Genomic DNA, 26,176 nt, shown 5'->3' on the forward strand with positions numbered 1-26,176 from the left:
CTAGATGTGCTGCATTGTAATTACTGTGGTGGCAAGCAAGCCGTGCTGCAGCTCAGCATGGTCACTTATTGCTGAAAGTCTCAGTACCTAAATACATGGTGAGGGATGCTATGGACCAAAAGATATTCTTGTGCTGCACGCCACACAGCAGCAGTCACTATTCCCTTCTCAGGTCCTGGGTTTATACAATGACAAAGCAAAAGAGCTCAGGAAGGTTTCCCTTGAGGACAGTGCCCATTTTATTGCTGTTGGTTTGGGTGAATGTTTCCTTCACCTCCTGCACAGTGAGCAGCATCACTCCGATATCCCTGACAGTGCAGTGACTCCTTTCAAACCAGAAAGCACCTCCTTGTGTCTCTTTCATCCTCACTTTGAGGTTGAGGAGACCTCCTCCCTGCAGCCCTCAGCACAGACACAACCAAGAAAGTGCCAACAAAACCCCATCACATCAGTGCTGCCCTCAAAACAGGTGTCCCCCCCTTGCACTGTCATTGTGCTCCCTGCTCAGAGCCAAAGCTAAGCCCAGTGTGATGCTCCTGCAATAGAGTGACACAGTCAGAGGCATTGCAAAGCACACAATCAGCTGATATCCCCACTGATACCCCTACTGCAACCAGTCCCAAAACAGCTTGATGTCTTTTCTGGCTGCCAGCTTTTTGTGGTCACGTCTACAGATTGCTCCCCAGCGCAGGGAAGGATGGGGACAAATGGCTCCTTGCAGTTCCTGAGTTTGTTTTAAAGCATCAGTTTGAGGCTGATCCTTCCTCAGCAGTATTTATGTTTCCTTGTGCCAGTGCATGGTCAGTCCCAACACAGTCATATGGAGACCTCTCCCATTGTCCAGCTCCAGCCAGTCTTATGCAACATCTGACACTGGTGCTTGTTTAAAAGATTAAGGCCAGGGCTTGCAACTAAAACACAGTAAGAGATGTCTAGTTCTTCCAAAAATCAGCCTCCACACCAGGTCCAGACTCCAGCCTTGGCTTGGAGCAAGTTTATCTCTGCCAAACCCAGCACCAGACGGAGAGAGCATCTTCATAGCTTAAGGTACAGACACTGGCATCCTTTATTTAGGCACAAAGTGAGAACCCAAGGCTTCAGCTGGCGGGCTGAGGAACCAGTGCTCCTCCTGCTGGCTCAGGACGGGTTCTCACTGTCCACCGTCGACAGGAGACGGACGACCTGAGCCTTCTGTGCGCGGGTGATGTGCTGAGCCATCTGGATGATGCAGTCCATGGCCACCTCGGGATTGGCTTGGACCAGGCTGTAAGGCAGACAGAAGAGCGTGGCTGCCTGGGAGGCCACACAACCTGCTGTCCCCAGCACAGGAGATGGCAGTGCCCTCACACACAGCTCCTGCAGCCACTCACCTGCGGATGTGCTTGAGCACGTAGTCCCGTTTCAGGTACTTGATGTTCTCCCGGATGGCTGACTTGCTGCCATCATCCTCCTGCATGTGTTTCTCCAGCCACTCCACCACCACCTGGTTGTTGTCCCAGAGGTATCCCTGGGAAGAGCAGCACCATGAATGGGGGGGTCCCATTACTCACATGCTCTGATCCTCCCCCTTCGGCTTTTCCTCCCATGGCACAGTGGATAATGGCATTGTCCTCCTCATCCTGCACGTATGACACAGCATGCTGCTCCCAACCCATGTAGCAGCCATAGAGAGAGGGCTTGGTTTGGAAATCGGAACCCATGAAAGCTTCACAGACCATTGAAAACGCAAAAGATTTAGGTAAAAACAGGGCCCCACATACTTTCTCAGCTCCTTCTGTCTCCATAAACCAGCGGCGCAGCATGGACTGGATGTGGATGTGGCTCAGCTTGCTGTTGGCTTTCAGGATTTCCAGCTTCACCACCTCTTCCAGCAGCAGCCGTCGCAGCCGCCAGTAGAGGAATGAGCGGGCATTCTTCCACTCCAGGATGTCCTGGAGGAGGAAGAGGCAGAGCCCACGTTAAGACTTTGCAGAGGAAGAGGAGCAGATGTGTAAGGGGAGGGTATTCTCCCCTTCGTGCTGCTGCCACAAAACCCCTGCACCAAGCCCCTTCCCCAGCCTCCACGCTCACTGTGATGACGCCTTTCTCCTGCATGCGGCCAGGGGTGTCGTGCAGGTCAGCAAAGTGCACGGCCACCTGGTAATACATGGGCAGCAGGAGCTCCTCCCGGGCCTTGAGCTGCTTCTCCAGCTCCTTGCGCTGCCCCTCAGACAGCTCAGGTGTCCCTGCAGAACATTACCAGCTGTTGTTTCCCAGCAAGGGCGCTGCTCAGTGTTCCCATCTCAGCCACCCCGAGGCCCACGCACTGAAGATCCTTTCCCCTTACCCAGCTGCTCCACAAGCTTGCCATAAACCTTATCGATCCTTCTCATGGTCTTCACCAAATCTTTCTTCCTGAACTTGATCTCCACTGTTCCTCCAGGCTCCAGAATGCCACCCCTGGGAAGAAAGTTTGGTAAAGCAAGGACCGATCTGCAGGGGAAAATAAATCCTGGGAAAAGATGTCACTGCCGATAGGAAAACATTACAATTCAGGCAACTTTATCTCCTAAGAATTTTGGACAGAAAACCCAACAGGGTTTTGTTTCCAGATTGGGACTCTTGGCTGTTCTCTCTTCCAGCTTGCTCCGATGCATGTTAACTTGCATTGGAAAAAAACAGAGGCTGACCTGCTCTCCTTGTCTGCATAGAGCTCCACATACAGGGGGTTGATGGTGGGGTCCATGACCACCCAGGAGCCTCCCCGCAGCTCGGCATGCGGTGGGATGTACACGAGGACAGGCTGCTTGAAATCCCGCAGGCTATCGACGATGAAGGCACCAAACTTCAGCATTTGGTCATACATGTCTGTGAGACAAAGGGACTCAGTGGCCGGACACTCCGAGTGCTGCAGGAGGGCTGGTGGCACAGCACAGCAAGCTGGGCATACTGGGTACCTTTCATGCCGCTGGAAAAGCCCCTCCAGTTGGCAAAGATCATCAGTGGGAGGTGCTCACGGTTGAAGTCCCGAATGGCCTGGGCTGTTTTGAAAGCAGAATCTGGAAACCAGACCTGTCCTGCTTGCTGGATTATCTGGAAAAGTCAGTTGGCAGCAATGCTGAGTCTGGGGTCAGCACCTCCAGGCACAGCAGTCAGCGGCACACAGTGCATGAGAGCTGAAAGGAGACAAAATGAGAGCACCCTGACCTTACTGCCTCCAAGGAGAGTCAAGACATGCCAAAAGACCGTGCCAAGATTTATCCCCATTTGTTCCCCCAGCCTCAGTGCTGGATGCTCTTCCTCTACCTCATGAGATCTCACCTTCGCCTCTGAGTCAGGGTTGGCAGGGTCTGCAGGTATTGTCACCTCCACAGTGCGGGTCTCGACAGCAATGACACCCACAGGGAGACCTCCCAGCCTGCAGCAAAGTAGGGTAGCCTCAGTAGCAGCCAATTCCCCTCCACGCCACACCCCAGAGAGGTCAACCCCACTGTCACCATCCCAAAAGCGGTGCCATGGGCAAAGATGACTTGCACTTGTCTGTGCTCGCAGCATCCATGCATCAGGGGTTGGGAAGCATCCCCTGCTCACAGCTGTACCTCGCTCTGCCAACCACGACCGTCTGAGCCCACGGCTTCATGATCTCCAGGAAGCTTCCCTGGTCAAAGAAACCACTCTGCCACGTTCCCTTGAGAGCTGCAGAGCACAGAGGGAAGAGGAATGGCACAGCCATGTGCATCTAAGGGCTCGTTGTGCATCAATGTGCAGCAAAAAGCACATTCTGCACAAGGATGGAAGAGTTCGCAGCCACAGGTTGCATTTGGGCACATTGCTGGAGGGGTTTTGGGCTGCTCTCACTCACTTGGATGGGGTCTCCCTGCCAGCATCCACCTGGGGTCATAAGGAACTTTGGAAGGGACAAAATCGATTTCTCTTTCGATGGGGTCACTTATGGCAATGACAGGCACTGGGCTCCGGTTATCCTGTAAGGGGAAGTCCCAAAGGGCAGCTTCACCAGCCAGGTACCCCATAACACCCCCACACCACCGTCCTGCAGCACCCTCCTACCTTGGGCATGTAGGAGAGCCACTGCAGGATGGTGTAGACTCCTTCAAAGTCATCTGGGACAGTGATGTGGGAAATACCATTGTTGTGCATGACCTGCACACCTCCCAGCTGGTTATTGGATGTGTAAACTTCACGCCCCAATACCTGGGTAGAGAAACACAGATAAGTCTCTGCTAGCACAGGAACTGCCTCTCTAGATAATTTTTTATCTGCCTTTGTCTGGGTGCATTTCCTCTGTTTTGAGGCTGAATTTCCATCTCTGCCTACCAGGCTGATGTTAAACTCTAGTTTAGACACCTGAAGGTTTCCAATCAGCTCAAGGCCACAGAGCTGTGCCAAGAGATGGATCCTACTCCTGGCATCACAGCTGAACTGTCCCTGCAACCCAGCACTGGCCCCTAAAGCAACACCAAACACCTGCAGGGTGGCATTTCCTTATCAAACACATCCCACGAGGACCCATGGGGGTGTTCCACCTCTTCCCATAGGATAGGGAAGAAGTAAAAGGACAGCACTGGGTGAAGATGTGGGCCGCAGCACGGTACCTTATTGAGAGCTGTGACCCCAGTCAGGATGATGTGGGAGTTCTCCACCTGGATGACACGCTGGCCCAGCCTCACCAGGTACGCACCGATCCCAATGGCACGACAAGTCACCTGGGCACACATATAAGGATATGCAGGGTTATTGGGACTGTGGGCTGCAGCAGTGATCCTCTCCAGCTCTATTGGAAAAGGGCACAGGTTGTACCATGCTGATGGTCACTATTTCATCATAAGCACGACTGGACTCTCCAGCGATGGTGCCAGCAGCTCGCAGGTTTTCCACTCCAAAACCATTATCCTTCCCAATGATGTCCAAGAGGACGTACCTGTAGGAAGGCAGTGCTGCAGTGGTGTGGGTAGGACAGGGCAAAACTCACTTCCATGGTGGGGCCAGCAGGACAGCGAGCCAGAATGTGGGGAGACATAGGGCAGGGCTCACCTGGACTCACCCCCTTCCTCCACGTGCTCACAGTGCACAGAGTTCATGGCACTGATCTTCGTGTAGTCCTGGGGAGTCAGGTACAGGTACTTGAACCCCTGAAAATATGGAGGAGGAGGATGAGCTGCACACTCACATGGGATATGGCCAGCTCTCCAAACCCAACCTCACAGCAGGGTCAGGAGCAGGGCTGGACAGAGATGCCATGCCTACACATGCACTTTTATCTCCACCCCACCACAGAAAGTGGAGGGAACCATCCGCGTGGCACTGGGCATTCTCATTCCCTAGCGCTGATCCCACAAGATTTCTCTCTCCTTTTTAGCTCCAGTCCTTCCTCCATTGAGTCCTCTGCTGCTTTCTCTGATAACCCAAGGAAAGGTGCCCACACACCTTGTAGGGGTCCTCAGGGTCCACCCAGGCCACCTGGAACATGTGCTTTATCTCGTCAGCAAAGCCGATGCGCGCACCGCTGTTGGCAGCAATGTAGACACGAGGGATGCCTTCAGCCCGTGCCAGCTCCGAGGCTCTCAGGAACACCATGTCTTCCTCTGGCCCAAAGGAGCCAATCATGTGTGTGATGTCATTGCAGATGAGCACGATGTCCCGACCTTTCGGGTACTCAGGGGTCTTCAGCTTCATTTTGAATGCAACCATCCCCACCTGCCCCAAAATGGCACAAGGTCACAAGGCTGGCATCTCCCAGAGCTGGAGACTGCACAACCCACAGACAAAGCTGTTTGAAAAGTATCCCTTGAGCTTGAAACAAAGCTTCATCAGGGAAGCCTCCAGCAAATCCCACCTGTGGCAGCACAGCTTCCCTGCACCCCGCTCCCAAACCTTTCCCTGCTACCTCATTCCCTCCAGGGAGCCTGTTCATCTGCACCAGCTGTCCCTGCGAGTCCAGCACCAGCTCTGTGTATGTCAGGACATCTTTGGGGTGCAGCTCTGGGGAGCCCCACAGCTTGAAGAGAGCCTGCAGAGACACCATGCACGGGACAGGTTGGAAGATCAGGGCACAAAGCCTGCTGCTGGGACTTGATGTGAGCAGAACTTGGTGTCTGAACTCTGCACAGAGCTTTATAGTTCACACCTTTTATGAGTACAGCTATGGCAATTTGCAAGAGCTAAGAAGCAGTTTCGAAATGCTTTGTATAATTGAAAACACGGGGAGTTTGGGCTCTTTTCTTTTTCTCCTTTGCCAGCTCAAGAGAAAAGAGGGATAGAAGTGGAAATTCAGTAATTTGGAGTCTCATTCAGCTCAGCCAGACACACCTGCCTGATCATCTCCGGGAAGTCATACACATAGGTGGTGCCCAAGGACTGTGCCTGGAAGCGCTTGGCCTGGAGCAGGTCCTTGGTGACATAGGGGGTATTGATGAGCATGCCATGCTGCGCCCCTTGCTTGTCCCCATATGACTGGAACATGATCTGCAGAGGAGGGCAGAGTGTTGGCTGCCTCCCTGTGGACATGGGAGCAGCTCAGAGAGGTCGTGGAGGGGCTCCTACTTTCTGCAGTACTCACATTGCCGGTGCTGGGGTCCCTCACTTCCTTATAGAGGCTGATGTCCAGGTAGTAGCCAGACTCGTTGGTCAGGGAGAGGCGGATGGGGATGGCCGTGGCAGTGGGCGTCAGGCGGATGTTGATCTTCACCTCGGCCTGCAGGACCCGCAGCTTCCAGAGGCGGCTGCCATAGCGCATCACCATGGCCCGTACCGACTCCTCGATCTGCGTGTGGGACAGCACAGGGGTTGCTCTCCAGCCCCGGGAACACTGTGCATGTGATGCCAAGATTGGAGCAGCCTATTGCATCTCCACCAAATAGCCGTGTCAGGTTTGTTTTGGGGGATCCCCTTCCCTCTCCTTCTACCTGCAACCAGGGGCCTGAGCTGCCACTCAGCCTCTCCACTGGGAAGGGGGAAAGCCACTCCTCCACAGCCCCCTTAGCAGACACAGCTACCACTTTCCTGCCATGTGCTGCCCGAGGGCAGAGTCCACCACTCACCCTTGTGTCCTCCAGCAAGTCGCTGCTTACAAAGACCAAGCAGTGACTCAAGGCTTGTTGCAAAGTGTGAAAGTTCAGCATCTCCTCAGCAAAAAGCCCAGAGCAAACAAGCCCACAAACATGGAATTAAACTGCAGGAGCTTCTGGGACTGCCAAATCAATTCCTTGTCCAAGACTGAGTGTACACTAGACCGGATGAGGTCCAGTAGACAGCATGGAGGGTGGCACAGGGGATGAGGCAGCCTCCATCCCACCACTCTGATACACAGCAAAGCGGGACACCCAGAAATGTACCTTGGAAGGGTCCATGACAACAGTGGGGACAAAGTTGAGAAAGATGTGGTTGCAGTCAGTGCGAACGCTGATGTTGTTGAAGGCCACCTCCAGCTCATCCATCGCCTCCAGGAGCAAGCGCTCACCCTCGTTCTGCAGGTACTCAAAGGAAGCCTCCTGCAGTGCATTAAGAGGTTACAAGACCTCCTAGAGGACTGGAAGGCAGCAGTGAAGGGCGGCCTCGCAGCTCCCAGCCTTGCCTTGGTGATGAGATCTGAATGCCTCACAATGGCACGGATGAAGAAGCGATAGTCGGTGGCCTCGGTGCCCGCCTGCACTTTGGCTGCCCCCAGGTAGAGGTGCATCTTGTGGTTGGCACAGGGGATGGCTGTCAGGTCGAAGTTGCGCATGCGGCTCAGCTCCAGCTGGAAGGCCAGCGCCGGCTCCAGGTGCCGATAGATGCGGTCCTCTGCAAACTGGTGCAACGTGGGGTGAGAGAGCCGTACAAACAGCCCTCGCTCCATCCCGGCTGGGGGACAGCTTTACCTCATCCCTGGCTCTGAATGTGAAAAACTTTGGGAATTCTCTCTGGGGAAAAAAAGAGGAAAGACAAGATGATGTGAATAAAGCTGGAATGCAGAGGCTTCTTCTGTCCTGTAGTGGATTCACTTGATACAAAAAGCAATGTAGGTCCTCCACCCACAAAGGGGGAAAGTGCTAAAAGTAAATTGCCCTTAAGGGCATCAATAAGACGTATGGAGGGACCACACAGGAACCACACGTAACTGGAGATGTTAGCAGCATGAAGGATAATACCACATATAAATCACTCATTGAATCCTCTATTCATTAACTCCCATCTCTCCCTCCCAGTGCAAGGAACATCCATCTCACTGCTCTGAGTACAGAGTATTTCCAGACATCACTATGGGCTTTAGGGAGACAGAGGTCCCGTCCCTGGAGGCATCCAAGGTCAGGGGACGGGGCTCTGAGCACTGATGGAGCTGTGGGTGTCCCTGTGCACTGCAGGCAATGGGACAAGATATTCTTCAAGAATCCCTTCTGACTCAAACCATTCTATGATTCTGTGAGAAGCATAATGTACCTAAAGTCATCCTGTCAGCATTCAGTCTGCACTGACCTGCTGGGCAATGAGAAACGTGATTCTTCGGAGACCACAGTCAACAAGGATGTTTTTCTGCACAGAAGCAGATGAGAAGGTCAGAACATGGCCAGCCCAAGGGGGAGGCAGCCTCTTGGGTGCAACGTCCCATCTGGCAGGGAACGTGCCATGAGACGCACCTTGGACTGGGCAAAAGCTCTGAAGATAGGCACCAGCTTCTCATCCTCGGCATGGTCCGCTCGGCGGAGCGCAATGTTAAGGATGTGGATTGGTTCCTCATGGATGTTCTGGCAATGAGAGCCCTGCTCAGCCCTTTTGCTCCAGCACAGCCATGCTGCCACCATCCCTGCACCATCCAGAGTGGGAGAGCAGCACTACTGTGCCCACCTTGGCATCCTCCTCCCCATACATGGTGGCTCGTGCCTCGCTGAAGAGGGAGCTCTCCAAAGGTGGGTCAGCAAAGCAGGAGATCACTTCATCAAAGTTCCTGCCCAAACAGTGGGGTGAAAAAACAGCACTTTGTCCCACAGCCCATGGGGACAGCACCACAGCCAGGAGCGTCCCTGCATTCCCACCTTGTGAAGTCCTCAAATTTGTTGAAGGCCACCATGGCTCCCATCCGTTGGCTCAGGGGAGAAAAACCACTGTCCATGAAGAGCTCGGTGCTGTGCCGAGCGAGGTCGGGGTTGGAGATGCTGATGGGGACAGACATCCTGCGTGGGGCAGAGAGGTGGCTATCAGCCACCACAGATCCTGTGTGAGACCACAACCCAGAGAGGGATCATCCAGCACCTCCCTCCCAGGGTTCCCAGGCATTGCAGAAGCAAATCCAGAAGCTTTGCAGAAAAGATCTCATAGGGGGATTAGGCAGAAGGGTGCTGTACCTATTTGGGTGAGAGAAGGGCAGCATGAACTGGAACTCTACCAAGCAGGTGCCATCTGAGAGCTGCCTGTGCTGCAGGCTGTTCAGCTCATAGGCAATGTACCCACGTCGCACGTACACCTGGGAAGGAGGTGATGGGGTATAGATGTAGGTACCACTGAATCTGCACACATCTGCACCCCTAGGGGCTCCCTATATGCCCCCAGCCCTCACCTCCAGCGCTGCCATGCGCACAACCTGGTTGTCATGGTAGAAGAAGAAAGGAAGCACGTCAAAGATGGTGGTTTCTGAGAGGATTAGTTTCTAGGAGGAGAAAGCAATGTTTAGGGCAAAGATGGAACAAAACCCAGCTACAGGGAAGGAGAAAGCACATCCCACTGGGATCCATCAATAAGGGCTGCACAGGAATCAACACCTATGTGCTGGGATGCCCAGCCTACCATAGGGACACTGCCAGATCCAGGCATGGACCCACATATCAACAGTGCAGGAAGGAGGAGATGGGAACCAGCAGCAACAGGGCACGTCCCCTTTTGCTTTACACAGGGGCTGACGCTACAGCAAGGTTTTAAAGCATTTTTTGGCTATTTTCAAACTTAACCCACTTGCAGACCGAACCTCAAAGCTAACCAAAAGCAAAATTCTCACTGTGAGGAAAAGTGAGGTTCCCAACCTTCAGGTTTTCAGGGCAGAACTCATGTCCATACATGTCGATAGCAGAGAGGAATATGGACTCCACCTGGTTGTGCCGCAGCTCATAGGAGGGCAAGTGAGAGGCAATGAGAACCTGCAAGAAGAAAGGTGACCAGGAGCACTGGGATGAGGTTAGGAGATGGGGACAGGGGTAAGACAAGCACAGTGCTTGCTGACCTGCCGGGCTCTCAGTGCCACTTTGGAGTGTTCTGTCTTACTGAGCTGTGTCAGCTCGTGCAGGATGGCTGCCAGCTCATCTGTCAGCGTGGGTTCCCGGCCGCACAGCTGGTCCTGCAATGCACCACCCCAAGGTTTGACTCAGCTCCTTACTGCGGGTGGCGTTGCCCCATGCAAACCGCAGGGGTGAGATCCCATGTAGGGAACAAGGATGAAACCCGCAAAATTCTGCTTTTTGAACCCAGTGCAGCAAAGCACTAAGCAAGGGACAATATGACCCCTTACCAAGCAACTGCACGGCCAAAAAGTAATGGATGCTTGAATGCAACCCCCCAAATCTGGGTTTATACCGAGTAGAGAAATACCAGTTTATTAAGCTTCTGCCTGCTTTTGAGGGAAAAGCACGGGGCTGTGATGGCTTCAGGCAGCTGAGCACTGTGGCAGCCACATCCTGTTCACAGTGATGAGGCTTATGGGCTTTTCCCTGTCTCAGGCTTTCGCTGCTGCACTCACAATTAACATGGTCACCAGCAGGTTCTTCTTTGCCACCTGGGCGTGGGAGAAGATGCTCTCCAGCACTGGGGTCATGTCGGGTTTGTACTGCTCCCGCAGGCTGATGACACACTTGTCGTAGTGAGCTATGGGGCAGAGCATCGTGAGCCCTGCAGCTCCCCTAGGAGCCCCATAACCCCTTCCCCTAGGGTCCCAACCCCTCACCTTGCTGGAACTGTGTCTCCACTTGCAGGTAGCGTCTCAGCAGGTCCAGCACCACCGCTTTCATGTAGCCACGGATGCCGCTACGGTACCTGGGCAGCAAAGAGCCTGGCATGCTGCAGAGGGGTGGCGATGGGCTGGGGGCAAAGAGGGCACGAGGCTCACCTCTGCACCAGCTGCACCACACTCTGCGTGTTCATGAAGAAGACCTCCCGTTCAGCCTTCCTCTGCAGTGTGGCTGCGTGGGTATCCAGCACATTGGCGATCTGAATGGAGAGGGCACAGAGTCTAACACTGCTCAGGGACAGTGCTGCAGTGCAGAGTGGCTTTCAGGTTTGTTTTTTCACTTTCCTCTAAGCAAAATATACAATATGACCTATCACTCTTTTACTTCTTTATATCATCTCTCAGCAGGACAAAGGCAGGCTGAAGCTCCTAGCTAGTTCTAGATAGAAGGGAGGCGAAGGCAAGCTGCTCACCTGCTGGCTGGGGAAGCGGCAGAGTACAGAGGTGATGTTGCTGGCATACTGAGCCATCACTTTGCGGATCGACTTCTCCACTGAGAGAGGGATTCTTCCTGAAATGCTCGTCATGATTTCCTGCAGCTCCAGGAGGGGCAGGGAAGGGTCCCGCAGAGTCTTCATCAGCTGTGCCACCCATTCCTTCACCTGCAAGGAGCAAAAGTAGCGAATCCCAGCAGACCCAGTATATCTTGCAGGGCACGTGGGTTGCCAGGAGCTGATGGTGCTCCTTGCCCTGGGCACCCACCTTGGTGCTGAAGTAGGGCTCGGGCAGGCAGTACCCATTCATGACATTGGTGAGGTTGTCAAGCACGTTGCGCAGAACCTGGTGCTGCTTCTCACCAGTAATGGGGAGGGTCTGTTGTGCTGGGAGCCCCCCTGTGAATGGCTGTGCCTGGAGAGAGCAAGCAGGTTATTTGTACTAGATTGTCCCCAACATTGTGTGGGGTCCCCAAAAGTTGCAGCTGTCCCAACAGAAAGCTGCATCACCCCTCCAACATCTGCTTGTTTGAAGGAAGAACCTAATGGTCAGCTTCATGTTTCTGCTGGTGTCTCATCACGAGAAAGATGCAGAAAACCCATAAGTGTGAATTTATGGAAGCGTGCACAGGATGCTTAAGTAATGCCATACTGGGGAGCAGCCACCTGAGCTCCAGCACAGCCACTTGGGAATGCAGCATGGGCATGCAGTCCTGTGCCAGGACAACAGCACATCCCCACCTGTGCCCCAAAGAGTGGCTGCTCAGCTCCATGCCTCAACCACCACCCCCTGCTGACCCCTTCAGACTCACAGGCTTCACTTTGGTGGGGTCATCCAGCTGGAGCTGTGCAATGACACAGCCTGCCTCCAGCAGAGCACCTGGCCGCTTGACATAGTGCACCCTGCCCGCCTCCTCCACTGTCAGTGTCATGATGATCTTCATCACCTGCACCAGGATGGGCAAAGCCATTATGCACTGCTGCTTTGATCTTGAGCCACGTGGCAGAGCTGCAGGAATGCACTCACCTCAATCTCTGCAAAAACGCCCCCCTTGGCAACGTGGCCACCATCATCCACTGTGTACTGCAGCAGCTTTCCTGCAGATGGGGAGCGCAGCACTGTCGGGTCCTTCTCCTTTTCAAAGTCACACGTTTTGTTGCCAATCGTGATCCGGTACCTTCAGAAGAGGGAAACATCTCACCACGGCTCTGAGGCTGCTGGGACCTGGGGCCCAGCGAGGAGATACCTGTCAATCTCCTCCTTCATGTAGGTGGTGTAGCTGTTGCCATCGTAGGAAAGCAGCAGCCCGCCGTCGGTCAGCCGGTGCACATCTATCTCAATGTGAGTGTGGTTCATGATGATGACGTACGTTGTCAAGGACTGACGGGCAACCTGTGGGCAGCAGCCAGAGACAGCATTTTTTAGGATGTTTTTCCATGAAGTTAACTTATTGGGGGTTGGAACTATGTGATCTTTAAGGTCCCTCGCAAGCCAAGGAGATAAGGATCTCCTTACAGATTGGTAAAGGTTGGAGAAGACCTTTAAGGTCACCAAGTCCAATTCCAGCCCATCACCACCGTGCCCACTGACCATGTCCCTCGGTGCCACATCCACCCTTTACTCCATCATATTATCACGCTTCTTGATCACATTAAGATCAGGGCAATGGGATGTATGCAAATGCCTGCCTTTTTAAAAACAAGGCTATCAACCTCATTTCCTATGCTGCATATTTTTAAATGACAACCTTGTGTTCATTGTGTGTTTATACTCTTTCCATCAGCAGAACATGTCCCCATACTGGGGAGAAGCCAGTGGTGCTAGCCAGCACTGCTGGGAGGAACACAGCACAGCCCCTACCTGGAGAACATATTTCATGCCCTCGTAGATGAGCTCCACGTCGATAATGTTCAGCAAGGAGGCTGCTGGCAGCACCTGGCCCCTGAAACACATCAGTGAGGTCAGGCACCACCAGGGTTTCATTTCTTGCCTGTGCAAAGCGGCAGGCAGCCAAGTGGGCCATGTGTCAGCAGTGCTGCTGGTGTCAGGTCACATGGGGAAGGTGACCAGAGGGGACAGGCATCTGTTTGTACACAACCCACGTGTGCACCTCTTACAGAGCAGGGCAGAGACTGGCAAAACACTCAGATAAAGGCCTGGGGGAGAGCCCCAGGCGTCCTTGTCGAGGAATAACCTTGATGTTCAAGTGCAAACCAGGAGCAAGCTGCATTCAGCTGAGCTGCTTTCCCCGAAATGCCACTTTTGCAACTACATGAAACATTGCTCTTCTCTACAGATAGCAGCGTGGAGAAGGCAAAGCCCTGAAGGCACATCAAGTCCTGAGGCACTGCTATACCACCTCCAAATTTGCAAAGCAAAAGAGGGAAAGAGGATGGTCAAGGCAGAGCAGAACACAGGTCTCTGTGCTGGCAGGAGCCACGCCAGCTTCCAGTAGCAGAACATGCTCTCCCTGTGTCCCCTGTGCCCACAGCCATCAGATCCCACCACCCAACACGGGCAGCTCCCACCCTGCACCTCTCCAGTGAGTGTAGGAAGTCAGTCATGCACGTCCTGAAGGCAGCATCTGCGACATTCAGAGCACCACAGACAACACCCAGCATCGTGTCCGGCTTCTCTGCCTTTGGGGATGACAATAAAGGGCTTAGTATCTTCCCACAGAAGGTGACCCAGAGGTGGTAGGGGCCAATCTCCCCCACCTGCACTTTCTCAGCAATCAGATGGTCCAGCCAGCCGGTGTCAATCTCATTGCTCTGGAAGCTCTCTGTCTCCAAAAGTTTTATCAGATATTCCACTGTGGTGCGGAAATCCCCACGGATGGAGAGCTCTTTCAGGGCCACGACCATATTTCTTTCAGAGAGATAAAACCTCCATTAATGACAGAACAGGGCACTGCTGCACCCTTCCCCTGCTTTCAGAGTTGTCCCCAAACACTTCAGACACCAGGAGCTGCCCCTGGTTTCCACAAAGAGCAAGCCATACAGACTGTTTGAGTGTCTCCATGGCCCATCAGCATATCAAAGGGCTGTTATGCAGCAGCCAAAAGCTGCAGGATGAAGACACAGAGATGGGACCATGAACACCTCACCCTGAATGCTACAGCATCCAGATAAAATATCCCTGCAGGGTAGGAAAGGGACAACTCCGTGTACTTAAATACCCAAAACAATTCCATTTCATGTTGCTTAATTACTGCTCAACAGCAGCAAGAACTGCCGATCTTTAAGACACCATAACATCATTGCAGTTTGAAAACTCTGGCTTTCATAAGACAACCTCTGCAACACCAATAAGCCAATCAGCACAGCAGCACTATCACCTGAGAGAAGAGCCAGCTTTTCTGGCTTATGCACCTACTAGGAGTCTTTCCCCTTCCAGCCCCAGCTGTCACACTCACGAGATGGCCTCCTCTCTGTTCTCTCCCCACGAGAAGCAGTGCCCAAACTGGGAATCAGCAAATTCGTGCAGCCCCCCAGCAGCTGCCACGCTGAAGTACCCCCAGACATTCTTGCTGCTGCGGAAATTCAATTCCTGCACCGTCCCTGAGCTGGGCTTGAAACCCTAAACAAAGAGCAGAAGGCACTGAGAAAGAAGTCTTGGAACCCATGCATGTGTAAATAGGAGGAAGGAGGAACCCCTCTGTGTTTTATGAAGGTTTCACTGAACCCATGGGCTGAGTTCCCATCAGTGCTGCCCCACTGGGGAGGACAATGGGTCCCCGTGCCCCCACAGCTCACCTCCTCAGGGTTCTCACTGGTGATGCGTGCAGCGATGACGTGGCCCCTGGGCATGGGGGGGTTGGCAGGGTTGTTGAAGCAGATGGAAGTATCACCCCATGGGCTCTCCCCATACAGCACTCGGATGTCTTTTATCCTGTGCAAGGGGATGCCCATTGCAATCTGCACAAAGAACAAGGAAGAGGACTTGAGGCACTGGAGCAAGGGTTTAGCATCACATGTACAGCTTTTGGGAAGTAGGGGAAGAGGAGCTAAGCTGCAAACAGCTCCTCCAGGCAGAGAGCCAGTATCAAAGGGGAGACACTGCATTGCTTCTGCCTGCACCCTCCATGCTGCATTCAGGTACCTGGAGCTGGGCAGCAGGGAGGTTCACATCTGCGATCATCTCTGTGCAAGGGTGCTCGACCTGCAGGCGTGGGTTCAGCTCGAGGAAGTGGAAGCTCCCATCTTCACTGTAGAGGTACTCGACAGTGCCTGTGCTCACATAGCCCACCATCTGTGCCAGGCGTACGGCGCACTGCAGGACCATGAAACCACAGCACTGAGAGACAACCACTGCAGAGCCAGGGCTGTGCCAGGCAACGGGGCAGTAACGTCCTTGCATGGAGCAAGGACACAAAGAGGACCAACAGTTGTCTTCGGGAAGGATGGGGAAGAAGAATGTTGCCCCAGTGTGCTCACAAGTCAAGCATGCTCATATCATGGAGTCCCTCCCTTCCTTAGGAGTCACAGGTGCCTCAAACCACAATAAATTCAGCAAGGATCGTTTTCTCCTTAAATTCCATGCCACCTGAAGACCAGATCAGGGTCACCCACCTTCTCCATCACCTCGATGACAGCAGGAGCTGCAATGGTGACAGGTGCCTCCTCGATGATCTTCTGGTGCCGGCGCTGGATGGAGCAGTCACGGCCAAAGAGGGAGATGGCATTGCCATACTCATCAGCCAGCACCTGTACCTCCAGGTGCCGCGCATGCTGGGCCAGCTTCATCAGGAAGATGGGGGACCCAGGTGCCTCTGCCTGCACCTGTGGAGGGAAGAGAGTCACACTTTGGCACTGTGCTCTGAAATTTACCCCAAGTCCCACAGAAAGCCTAGCATGGAAGCACAGGATGCATGGGGTGTGAGCAAAACCCTAGTGTGTCCCAGCCTGTCTGAAGAGATGGGATTGGGCTCCATGCTCTGGGCACATCTCACCTGTCGGAAGCAGGTCCCAAACTCCTCTGCTGCCTCCACTTTCCGGATGCCTTTGCCCCCACCTCCTTCTGCTGCCTTGATCATCAGCGGGTACCCGATCCTCTTGGCCACCTGAGGGGGACAAGGATTGGTGTGGCCACAGGGCTCTGGAGCCCACCTGGAGCTGCACCAGCACAGAATAACAAACTGCTACCAAAGTACCCTTATATCACTGTTGCGTGGGCTGGGAGCCCAAAAGGGCTGGAGAACGTAGGCTCCAAAGAGAAATAATGTCATGCAAGAGATAACTCGCTACTCATGCACTCAGCTTTACCTCCAGGCCTTCTTCCACATCCTTCACGCAGCCCTGTCCATACGTCTCAAGGGGAATGCTGATCATCTGCTGATTCTTCTGGTCCTCCTCAGACCACTGGGCCACCAGACCTGCAGGCATATTTGGGGCTGTGGTCACCACAGAGGCAGTAGGGCCACCATGGGGACAGCATGGTGGGGACCCCATGGTGGTACATATCACTTCCCCTGTGTCTGTGCACCCCTGCCCAAACCAACAGCTGCTCAGCTGCCATGGGATCCCCAGTATCTGCAACCCACTTGGGCTAGGGGCCCCAGGTCAGTGTTTTCTTTGGGGAAGGGGAGGCAAAGAGGGAGAAATCACAACAAAGGGGGTGTATGGAACTGCAGTGAAGGTCTTACCACTCCCACTCCATGGCAGTGTTGGTATCTGGACTGTCTGAGCCACGATGGTAGAGGCAACTTTATCCCCCAGTGCCCACATGGCATCGCTGGGGGGACCTTTGGACAAGGAAGGAAGGGATGAGCAGGGCTAGCCTGGAAGCTGGCCCAGTCCCGTTGCCCAGAGGCAATCGGTGCAGCAGAAAGCTGCTCCCCAGTGAGGTGGCACCATCAGGCAGATGGATGGCCCTTCTGGCAAGACAGGGATGCAGGGAATGCCTCCATAAACCCACTGCTTAGTGTGGAATGGAGCAGAAGGGGCAGACTGAGAAGCCCCTGAGCTGGGCAGCACAAATTATCTGTTTCTATCCAATGTTCCTCCTGAACACTGCACCAGCATGATGAAGAAAAAAAAAAAAAAAAAAAAAAACAGAAAACAGTAGGACCCCTGGGATAATTCCAGGAAAATGGCCTGGGGACTGCCACACTGCAGGACACGTGAAATGGGCAGATGCACACATGGAACTCATGTCACTGGGGATCAAGAATACACACACCCACTATCCCAGAGTCCACATCTCCCTACAAACAAGGCAAAAGCAGCAAGACCTTACCTAGGAAAGCTATCCCATTTTTCTGCAGCAGCTCTGGCAGCTTGGGGTTTTCTGAGGCATGTCCCCAGCCAGCCCATACCGCCTGGCACAAGAGAGGGAGAAGCACGAGCAGTTATCTCCTGCCCCAGCATCCTCCCTTAGGCCTTGGCATCATGCCTGGTTCCTCTGTTCTGGGGGAGTATCACTCCATTTTGGAGCACCCCTTATGCCATCCCTGCTTCCCAACAATTAATTACAGTCTATGAAAGCCCTGCTGGCACAGGAGGGAGGCATTGTGGCACCAGCATGGTTCTGAATCACACTGACAGCAAAGCTTCGTGCTTTTCCCTCTTTTCTGGATCAGAAGGGTCAAGGGAAATATCCCTGCCAATTTCTACACCATTTTCTTCAGCTTTGCTCTCCCCATAGAACTGGTCACCCCTTAAGTCATAAGGGTAAGCCCAGCTAAGAGATGAGAGACCAGTGATAAGCTCTTACCTGGACTGGGATCCGTTTGGAAATGTCCACGATCAGCTCCACGTTGGCATAGTTGTTGTTGTTGGCCCCTCCAGGGACAGGCACGTAGTGATCTGCCATTCTGATGTACTCTGAAAGACAGCACACAGCAGTGGGAGCCTCCTCCCGCATCTGGGGAGTGGGAAATCATTTACTGGTTGCGTGGAAGGGGAGCCCACGATGGGCTCATCAGTCCCGGGATCAGTTTTAAGGAATTACCTGCGTTAGCCTTGAGATCTTCAGGAGTGACCATGACCACGAACCGAATGGCACGCTCATTTCGGAACATCTCGTAGGCCCAGCGGCGGATGGAACGCATGCATTTGACAGCAGCAATGCCATTGTTGGCAATCAGGACCTGCAGGGCCAGGGGCATCGCTAGAGCAAGCGTGGGAACACAGGAGCTGAAAACACCACGGAACGGCAGTGCAGGGCTTCCAAGGGAGAGTAAAACCGAGGGGATGGCAGCTCCAGATGGAGGCAGCCCAAGGATGCACCCTAAGAAGCAACCATGCATGGCAAAAGCAGGCGGACACCTTCTCAATGACGCGGGTCCCCCCGAAGCGGGCGATGAACTCAGCAGGTGAGGCCACGGTGAAGTCCCGCTGCAGGTCCATCTTGCGGTGCTCGCGGCTGCGCTTCGCCAGGTGCAGCCCAGACATGCTAGGCCTGCAGGGGGATGAAACAATCGGGGAAGCAATTTGGGATGAAAAGAGCATTTTGTGATTTAAAACCCAGATCCCTGGGAAAAGCACAGGGGATCCCTAAAGATGTAAAACAGCAATTTGGATCTTTTGTTATTATTTCATGGCTGGGCTACAAATCAGCAAAAAGACAATCTACCCTTTTCCCCTATGACCTATTTTTGCACTATCAACACACAGCATGCTTATTCCAAGGGGAAATATACTGACAGCCCCCTGGGAGCTCAAGAAATGCACACAGTTCACCAGCATTGTCCCAAGCCCCACTGCAAAGCCAACGCACCCAAGCCATCCTGCAAACTGCACCAACCACCTCTGCCCTGCAGCTTGGGCACCACCAGAAGAGTTCCTCCTGTGTTCTGGTGCAGATGGAAACCAGAGGTGTCTGACACCTCCCAGACTCCCAGCTCAATGAGAAGACACCATTTGGCTGTGCTGGGTGATGGAGCTGTCAGTTTTCATTATCCTGCAGAGGTCTTTTATTTTTAACAGCAATGAGAGCAGAGCAGGCAGGAGGAGCTGTGCAGCAGGGCTTTGTTTCCAGTTATTTATAATTGTCATCAGCTGTGCTTGCATGGGAAGCTGCTGAGTGCTGCCAGCAGGCAGCATCTCCTGTCCCCTTACACAAAAGGCACAGAGCATTGCTGCTGCAGGCTTACGTCAGCCTGTAGGCTCTAACTCAAACATGCAGAGGCTTCAGAAGCCAAGAGATGTTTTGCAAAACTCAGTATTGACAAGATAGGAGAAAGCTCTCTCATTTCTACATCTTCTGGCCAAGGAAAAAAAAAAAAAAGGGTGAGTTTGTAGCTCAGCAGCACAGGTGCAACTCAGTAAGCTGCCCCAGGGCAGAGCTCACTATGGTACTACTCACAGAGCAGAACTCACTGCTTTTCGTTGACTTACACACAGAAAAACCAAAGAACTACATTCTTCTCCTTTGCAAAAGCCAAGTGCTCACTGCAGCTGAGCCAGACCTGGAGGGTGCAGAGCAACACGTGCTTGTGCAAAAGCAAGGATGTGTGTGCATGCAATGCTTTTGCACACGTAAGTGCATGGACAAGTGCACGCGTAGGTACAAAAAAACCTCAGATAAACTTGCAGATTTCCATCCCACAAAATGTATCCAGTGATGCTCCTGCTTAGAACAGTCACTCGGAGGGATGGAGACCATGTGGCAGCACCTGTCCTGTAGGCTCAGCACTGTGACCACCACCAATCTCACCTCCTTGGGCAGACAAACCCCAGTGTGCTGATGCCCCCCCCCCCAAACAGCACTGCATTATACCTTATACCAACAGCAGGTTCCTGTGGAGCAGCCATGGGGGGGGGCTCAGCACCTGTCCCCCCTGCATTGACCAGGCTGCTGCGGCGGCTGCCCACCCTGAAAGCTGCAGCCACCACCTCATCATCAGAGGAGTTGTCCTCAAAGGAGCCCAGCACAAACTTGGCCAGGGTGGGCCTGCGGAGCGCAGTGGGGTTGTACACCACAATCTGCTCCTGCTCCCCCACCATAGCAGGCTGCAATGGGGGGCTGGGGGCCGGAGGGTTTGTGGAGGCTGCCAGCTCTGGGGTGGGAGGTGGAGCTGGGCTCTGCTCAGGGGTCTCATCCTCATTCCTGGCATTCAAGGTGGACATCTTGGTCAAGACGAGCAGCGCAAAGATCATCAGGAGCGCAGACGCCAGCAACATTCACCACCCTGGGGAGAAAATGGAGATGCTCCATGAGTTTTGCTGCACCACAGGCTAAGCTCAACCCTCAGGGGCTCCTTTAGGCCCAGCTCTGAGCTCCAACACCCCACCAGCCCCCAGCAGCCAGGAAACCTTTGTTTCCCCCAGTGCTCCCCACAGCACCCAGCCCACCTTGTCCCCCAACATTCCCACCCCCCAGCCCCCCATGCCCTCCAGCATTCCCAGCCCACTCTCCTCCATTTCGCCCCTGTGCCCCCTCCCAGGGCTCCCCAAAGCACCCAACCCACCCTCACCCATTCTGTCTGTTAACACCTTTTACCTCCCTGATAGAAAAGCACCTCATGGCTAAAATGTGGGTTAAAATGGGCACCCGGCCATGAGGAAGGGGGTGGGAGAAGAGGGGGCAACAGCCCAGCAGCCCCACAGTGCCCTGAGGTGGAAGGGCTGTTAAACGGAACATTTGGTTCTGTCAGCAGTTAACGGGGGTGGGGGGAAGGGGGGGGTGGAGGAAAACTGCCACCCTACCTTCCTCTGGAGGTAATTATTGACATTGACCCAACGTGAATCTCAGCACTCCAAGGTGAATGCCAATGCTAGGTTAGTTAAGGGAGGGCTGCAGGGCTCCTCACCCCCCCTCCCCTGCCCCCACAGCAACCCACCTCCCCATTTTAAACCTCAGCACACCCCCCGCTCAGAGACCCCCCAATGCCACCACCACTATCCCACTCACCATCATCTCCGAGCCCGCTGGCGTCCCAAAATGAGCCCAAAGCAAACCCAAAGAGCCACAGTTCTGTGCTGGACCCCTCCCTTTTATCCCCAAGTTGGGACGGTGACCCCCGCAGGGCCTGCAGGCTGGGGGCAGCTCCTGACCACCGCAGGGTTTCACGTTTCAGGCCCGCAGCCTGCGCTAGGATCTCCCTCTCCTCGCACGTGATGTTCACGTCAAGCATAAATATTTCCCCGTTAGCACGGCTGGAAAACTTCTGCTGGAAGGAGAGGGTGGAAAGCAGAGCCGGGGACATGCGATCCTTGTGGGACAAAGGTGCCATAACAGCTATGGGGGGGGGGGATGGGGAGAGTTAGGAGGAGCTGCTGCTGTCCCTGTGCCATCAGCCCCACCACCCAACTCCTCTGCTCATTTCCAGCCCTGGAAGATGACAGCACAGTGTAAAGAAAAAGGATTTTTTATTAAAAAAAACACACCAAAACTCAAGCAGATGTGAAGGAAGCTCCACCCAGCTAGTGTCATCTCCTGGAGCAAATACGAGGTTTTAAAAAACCTAACGACTTTTGAACGAGGCACTTTCATTAAAAGAAAGCACAGAAGCAAAGCAGAACTGGTCACCCAGAGCTCTCACATTCAGCCAGGAAGAGCCAACAGATTTCTGGCTGCCAGAGCAAATAAATTTCTCCTATGAAGGCAAAGCACAGAAGTATCTCTGTATTAAGATTTAAGATCGTAAATATTCTGAAACATTCAGCCCGTCACTTGGCAGCTTGATGGACAGGTATCTCTGCTGGAAGTGGCAGTGAGATCTGCAGGAACTTCCCTCAGTATCATGGAGCTCATCGGGTTAACCCTGAAACCTCAGTGATAAACCAGGTAAAGCTTCTGCTGGTGCAACCTTTAAGTCAGCCTTGGCTCCAATAGGGACCAGGGATTCCAGTTCCACTCCCCCCACTAAGAAACACAGATTTGTACAGCAAAATGCAGGGGAGAAGGGAGAAGCAAGGCAGGCTATGTACAGCAGCCGAGCAGCTTCACCTGCAAGAATTCACACCCCCCTCACAAGGCCCTCAAAAAACATTTCCAGGATAAAAAATAACCAAACAAATTAACATGAAACTGTTTTCCTTTGCCTCAAGCCAGGCTGAGATCCCTTCCAAAAGCAGACAAGTCATTCCATTTGCTCTGGAAAAAAACCCAAGTCTCTTAGAGTTAGGCCTTTTGTTCCTTGATTGACATCCAGAGGACAATCCTCAGGTCAGCAGAAGTTTCTCAGAAACCAGACAGCCCTCCCAACAGGGGCTGTTTGCACCCATCTGGCCCCAGAGCTGATGCTTGCAGCTCAGAGTGCTCTCCAATCAATGGGCTTCTTGCCGGACTTCTTTAGCAGCTCGTTTGTCTTGGAGAAATGCCGACAGCCAAAAAACCCTCTGTTCACAGAGAGAGGGGAAGGGTGAACTGTCTGCAGGATGTGGTGGCGTTTCTGTGAAGGGTGAAGGAAACAGCTCGTTAGATCTCTGCACTTTCAGGGACAAGGCTGGCTGCTCCACGTCGTTTAATTTCCTCTCTCTGCATTTCCTCAGTCATCAGACCAAGAAAGGAGGGCTGAAGAACTCAGCCATAAAGGCAGAGACTTTTGTCCCACTGAGGGCAGGCTGCACAGAACCAACAACACCCAGCCCATTTTTCAATTGCTGTTATCCTAACAGCACTTATTCACAAGATTTTTTCCTAGAAATACCAGCTCTGCCATCAGCTGGAGGCTCTTCTGACAACAGAACGTTACTCTTGCTTCACTTTTGTTGCTTAATTCTGGCAAAGACCAAGCTAAACAAAAGGGCAATCAAGTTCTGCAGCAGCAGAGTTCAAGCAGGCATTAAAACACAACCCTGTAAAGAAAGCACCCTCTAGCGTCCACCCCTTAACAAAAAACATCAGTGAGCCACTGCACAACCCATACCCTGTCAATAGAGCTGCCCTTCCTCTGTGCATAAGCTCCCCACAGCATGAAAACAACACCGTGCAGGTTCTTGTTCAGCCAGGAGACCACCACATCTGTGAACTGCTCCCAGCCCTTCTCCTTGTGGGACGTGGCCTGGTGAGCTCGAACCGTGAGGACAGCGTTGAGCAGGAGCACACCTAGCACACAAACAAAGCCACAGGTTAGCTGCCTTCTGCTTCCCCTGAGAAGAGATAATGGTTATATTTTCATCCCAAGGTACCTACCAGGACACCCAGAATTGATTTTGTTTTACCGATGGGCTGCCCAACCACAGATCTGCTTTTTAGGATGCCTTACCCTGCTTGGCCCAGCCAGTCAGATCACCATGACCAGGATGGGTGAAGTCTTCGATATCAGTGGACAGTTCTTTGTAAATATTTTCCAAACTGAGATGATGGGAGAAAGACAAAAGATTATGAACTATGCACCTGGGACAGACAAACAATTTGGTATTTAGATACTCAAACAAGCTAATATCTCATATTTTTTTTATTAGACTTTTAGATTGGATACAAAGAAGTTGTTTACACTGAGGACAGCAAGGCACAGGGTGCCCAGAGAGGTGGTGGTGCCCCATCCCTGCACACAGCCATGGCCAGGGCTGTGAGCACTGATGGAGCTGTGGGTGTCCCTGTGCACTGCAGGCAGTGGGAACAGACGGCCATTGGGAGTCCCATCCAACTCAAACCTCTCTACGATCTGAGAGTCTTTGTCCAATTTCTACTTAAGTTTCTACTACTCCTCCTGGCTAAGTTACATCTTTGCCTTTCCATTCATTAATCAAGTTCTAATCATACAAGCACTTCTAGCAGCACTCAAGTGTCAAAAACTCATTGCAGACAATCAGCACAAGACAGACCTGTGCCATTAAAGATACTCATTTACAGATAAGAGCAGACAGCATCACTCACTCTTCCCCTAAACATGGACTGCACTGAGTCCCATCTAATATTTAAAATAACACACTCATTACAGTATGTTCTTGAGAATACAACCTACAGAAAATGAGCTATGTCTTTAAGACGTTTCTCCTAGGCAAAGCACAGCTGTAACATCTCATCAATTATCTCACACACAGGTGTGAGTAACAGAACCAAAAATAATTTGTTAATGAAAGGAATTTTGTAAGGTGGGTACTGCCATACCTGGGGGGAGGTGGAACAGGTTTCTGGACACTGAAACAGAGCCCGTGAGCTTGATTAGGTCCATGATAAGGATCTTGTCCCAAAATTACAACTTTTACCTGGAAGCAGACCTTAATTAGTACTGAATCATATTACTGTTCCCCAAAAAATGGGAAAAAAAAAGGAAAAGTTTGCATACAGGCTCTATCCTAGAACAAATACAGACAAAAAAACCGCAGTAACTGCCTTTCAATCACTGACATTATAAAAAAGTTAAGAAGCAGCCCCTACCAAAGGCTAACACCACAGCTGTGCTGCCAAGATTATGGAGGTGCTTTGAGTGCAAAAACCTAAGTTTGCACAAATCCACAATCCACTTGATGAATGTTTCCAAAGAAGCTTTCTGAGTTTTGAATTCTATGCCACATTCACTGTGAAACTGATGACCACACACAGCTTATTAGCAAGGCATTACCTTAAACACTAACGTACATATCTCTGTATTACAGTTCATTAGATAGGAGAAAACCCAAGGTGCACAAGACCCCATATCAGGCCCCACCCTCCCACAAGCCCCACCCCTAACGAACTTCTGATCCAAACCACCCACACCTACTCACATCCCTGATGTCGCACATCTGTGTCCAGGTGAAGACCTGCTCCGGGGGCGGGTACACGGTGTACTTCTTCCTCTCCTCGGCCACGAATGCCATCAGCTGCAGGCAGAACAGGGGGATCAGCGCAGGGGTAGCACTGGGGCAGCAGCACGGTTCGGGCCCAGCCCTAGACACTCACGTCCACGAAGTAGGGCTTGGTGAACTCCGCCGCCAGCTGCCGCCGCCAGCTCTCCCCGAAGCCCGGAGGAACGCTGCGCTCGTTCAGCCTCCTCAGCGCCAACTCTTTGTTCCTGCGCATCCGTTCCAGCTGCTCGGGGCTCAGCGCTGAGGCCCTGCCCGCTTCATGATCCGAGGTTTTCAGCCTCTTAGCGGCATCATCCTGCAAACGGCGAGAGAAAAGACGCCTGCAGAACGGGCGCAGAGAGGCGCGGCCCAGCCGTTTGCCGAGCACCAGTCCTAAGACCGCCATGCCACAATCCGCCCCTCCCCACAACACACGCGTCTTTTTCGCGGCAAAACAGCGACAGACCCGTTCCGATTGGTCACCGCGCCCTAAGAGGGCCCGCCCACAAGCGCGGCTCTGACCCCCCGCTCTCCCATTGGCCAGCGTAAAAAAAACCCTCTTATTTCTATTGGCTCTCGACGAGACTGATGTGCTAGTCTGCCTAGCAATCGTGACGTAAACAAGCCTGCAACGCCTATTGGACGTTATTGGTTGCTCAGTCAGGCGTGCAGAAACGCGGGGTTTTGGAAGCAGCTTCCAACGGCCGCTTGCACCGTGCCCCCCAACCCGCACCGCGCCCCCCACACACAGCACCGCATCCCTTCAACAGCCACGAGCTCTCGGCAACCCCCACCTCACCAGCCCCCAGTGCTCTGTGCAGCCCTCAGCCACGTCCAGCGTCCCCAACGCCCCTTTACCCCTATACCCTCCACCACACAGTTACCTCAGTACCACCGCCAGGCTCTGGGGAGCGGCTTCGTTTCCTCGGCGGCGCAGGGCTGAAGAAGCAATGCAACGTCTTCTGCCCGATCATAGCTGCGGCAGCGCCAGAGGGAAGGCAGCAGCGGCGGGACCGGCGCGAAAAGGTGGCCGAGGGGGGCGGGGCTACGATTTGGCGCCAAAAGCTCGCGCAGGCGCCGGGGGCGGGGCCTGGTGGTGGCAGGGGGCGGGGCT

The 26,176-nt window shown here is 53.2% G+C and overlaps 2 protein-coding genes across 7 annotated transcripts; both read right to left on the minus strand.

Annotated features, from left to right (window-relative positions):
* Positions 1–215: 215 nt before the first annotated feature.
* ACACB (acetyl-CoA carboxylase beta) lies at positions 216–21,573 on the minus strand. 5 transcript variants are annotated; one of them, XM_031592454.2, is made up of 53 exons: positions 21,257–21,573; positions 20,123–20,534; positions 18,670–18,802; positions 18,353–18,491; positions 18,116–18,225; positions 17,639–17,720; positions 17,046–17,144; positions 16,666–16,775; positions 16,353–16,463; positions 15,973–16,182; positions 15,503–15,673; positions 15,157–15,318; positions 14,817–14,980; positions 14,119–14,269; positions 13,937–14,040; positions 13,262–13,343; positions 12,648–12,793; positions 12,428–12,578; positions 12,213–12,347; positions 11,669–11,815; positions 11,380–11,568; positions 11,066–11,166; positions 10,904–10,992; positions 10,700–10,824; positions 10,187–10,300; positions 9,990–10,103; positions 9,530–9,619; positions 9,318–9,436; positions 9,009–9,167; positions 8,821–8,920; positions 8,613–8,720; positions 8,452–8,508; positions 7,857–7,898; positions 7,571–7,786; positions 7,332–7,487; positions 6,557–6,760; positions 6,307–6,462; positions 5,885–6,007; positions 5,425–5,694; positions 5,032–5,129; positions 4,798–4,918; positions 4,593–4,703; positions 4,048–4,191; positions 3,842–3,962; positions 3,579–3,675; positions 3,301–3,397; positions 2,937–3,072; positions 2,670–2,847; positions 2,327–2,439; positions 2,071–2,225; positions 1,761–1,931; positions 1,371–1,507; positions 216–1,264 (listed from the first exon to the last, which is right to left on the minus strand). In XM_031592454.2, the coding sequence occupies exons 2-53, from the start codon at positions 20,524–20,526 to the stop codon at positions 1,138–1,140; spliced, it is 7,149 nt and encodes a 2,382-aa protein (XP_031448314.2). In that variant the 5' UTR covers positions 20,527–20,534; positions 21,257–21,573; the 3' UTR covers positions 216–1,137. The 5 variants fall into 5 exon arrangements, with proteins under 5 accessions (XP_031448314.2, XP_031448315.2, XP_031448311.2 ...); XM_031592455.2 differs by lacking the exon at positions 21,257–21,573 and adding an exon at positions 20,846–20,980 and having other exon boundaries at positions 9,009–9,146; XM_031592451.2 differs by lacking the exon at positions 21,257–21,573 and adding an exon at positions 20,846–20,980.
* Positions 21,574–21,697: 124 nt separating this feature from the next.
* On the minus strand, positions 21,698–26,122 carry UNG (uracil DNA glycosylase). 2 transcript variants are annotated; one of them, XM_031592461.2, is made up of 7 exons: positions 25,947–26,122; positions 25,178–25,378; positions 25,003–25,098; positions 24,404–24,501; positions 23,556–23,644; positions 23,217–23,395; positions 21,698–22,739 (listed from the first exon to the last, which is right to left on the minus strand). In XM_031592461.2, exons 1-7 carry the CDS (start codon positions 26,034–26,036, stop codon positions 22,599–22,601), a joined length of 894 nt encoding a protein of 297 aa, XP_031448321.1. In that variant the 5' UTR covers positions 26,037–26,122; the 3' UTR covers positions 21,698–22,598. The 2 variants fall into 2 exon arrangements, with proteins under 2 accessions (XP_031448321.1, XP_031448320.1); XM_031592460.2 differs by having other exon boundaries at positions 23,556–23,686.
* Positions 26,123–26,176: the final 54 nt, after the last annotated feature.

The sequence above is a fragment of the Phasianus colchicus genome, chromosome 18, assembly GCF_987193195.1.
Source record: "Phasianus colchicus chromosome 18, bPhaCol1.hap1.1, whole genome shotgun sequence".
Classification (NCBI taxonomy): domain Eukaryota; kingdom Metazoa; phylum Chordata; class Aves; order Galliformes; family Phasianidae; genus Phasianus; species Phasianus colchicus.

What these genes read in the sequence shown, in the direction of transcription:
- ACACB (XM_031592454.2), bottom strand. Translation starts at nt 20,526, where the DNA reads ATGTTGCTGGCGTCTGCGCTCCTGATGATCTTTGCGCTGCTCGTCTTG. An exon ending in GAGGAAGGGGGTGAGTCCAG is followed by an intron (nt 4,919 to 5,031) that starts GTGAGCCCTGCC and finishes GCCTTCCTACAG; the next exon opens with GTACGTCCTCTTGGACATCA. An exon ending in CTTTTCCAGCGGCATGAAAG is followed by an intron (nt 2,848 to 2,936) that starts GTACCCAGTATG and finishes TTTGTCTCACAG; the next exon opens with ACATGTATGACCAAATGCTG.
- UNG (XM_031592460.2), bottom strand. Translation starts at nt 26,036, where the DNA reads ATGATCGGGCAGAAGACGTTGCATTGCTTCTTCAGCCCTGCGCCGCCG. An exon ending in GACTGGCTGGGCCAAGCAGG is followed by an intron (nt 23,396 to 23,555) that starts GTAAGGCATCCT and finishes TTTGTGTGCTAG; the next exon opens with GTGTGCTCCTGCTCAACGCT. An exon ending in AGGGCAGCTCTATTGACAGG is followed by an intron (nt 22,740 to 23,216) that starts GTATGGGTTGTG and finishes CACCCTTCACAG; the next exon opens with AAACGCCACCACATCCTGCA.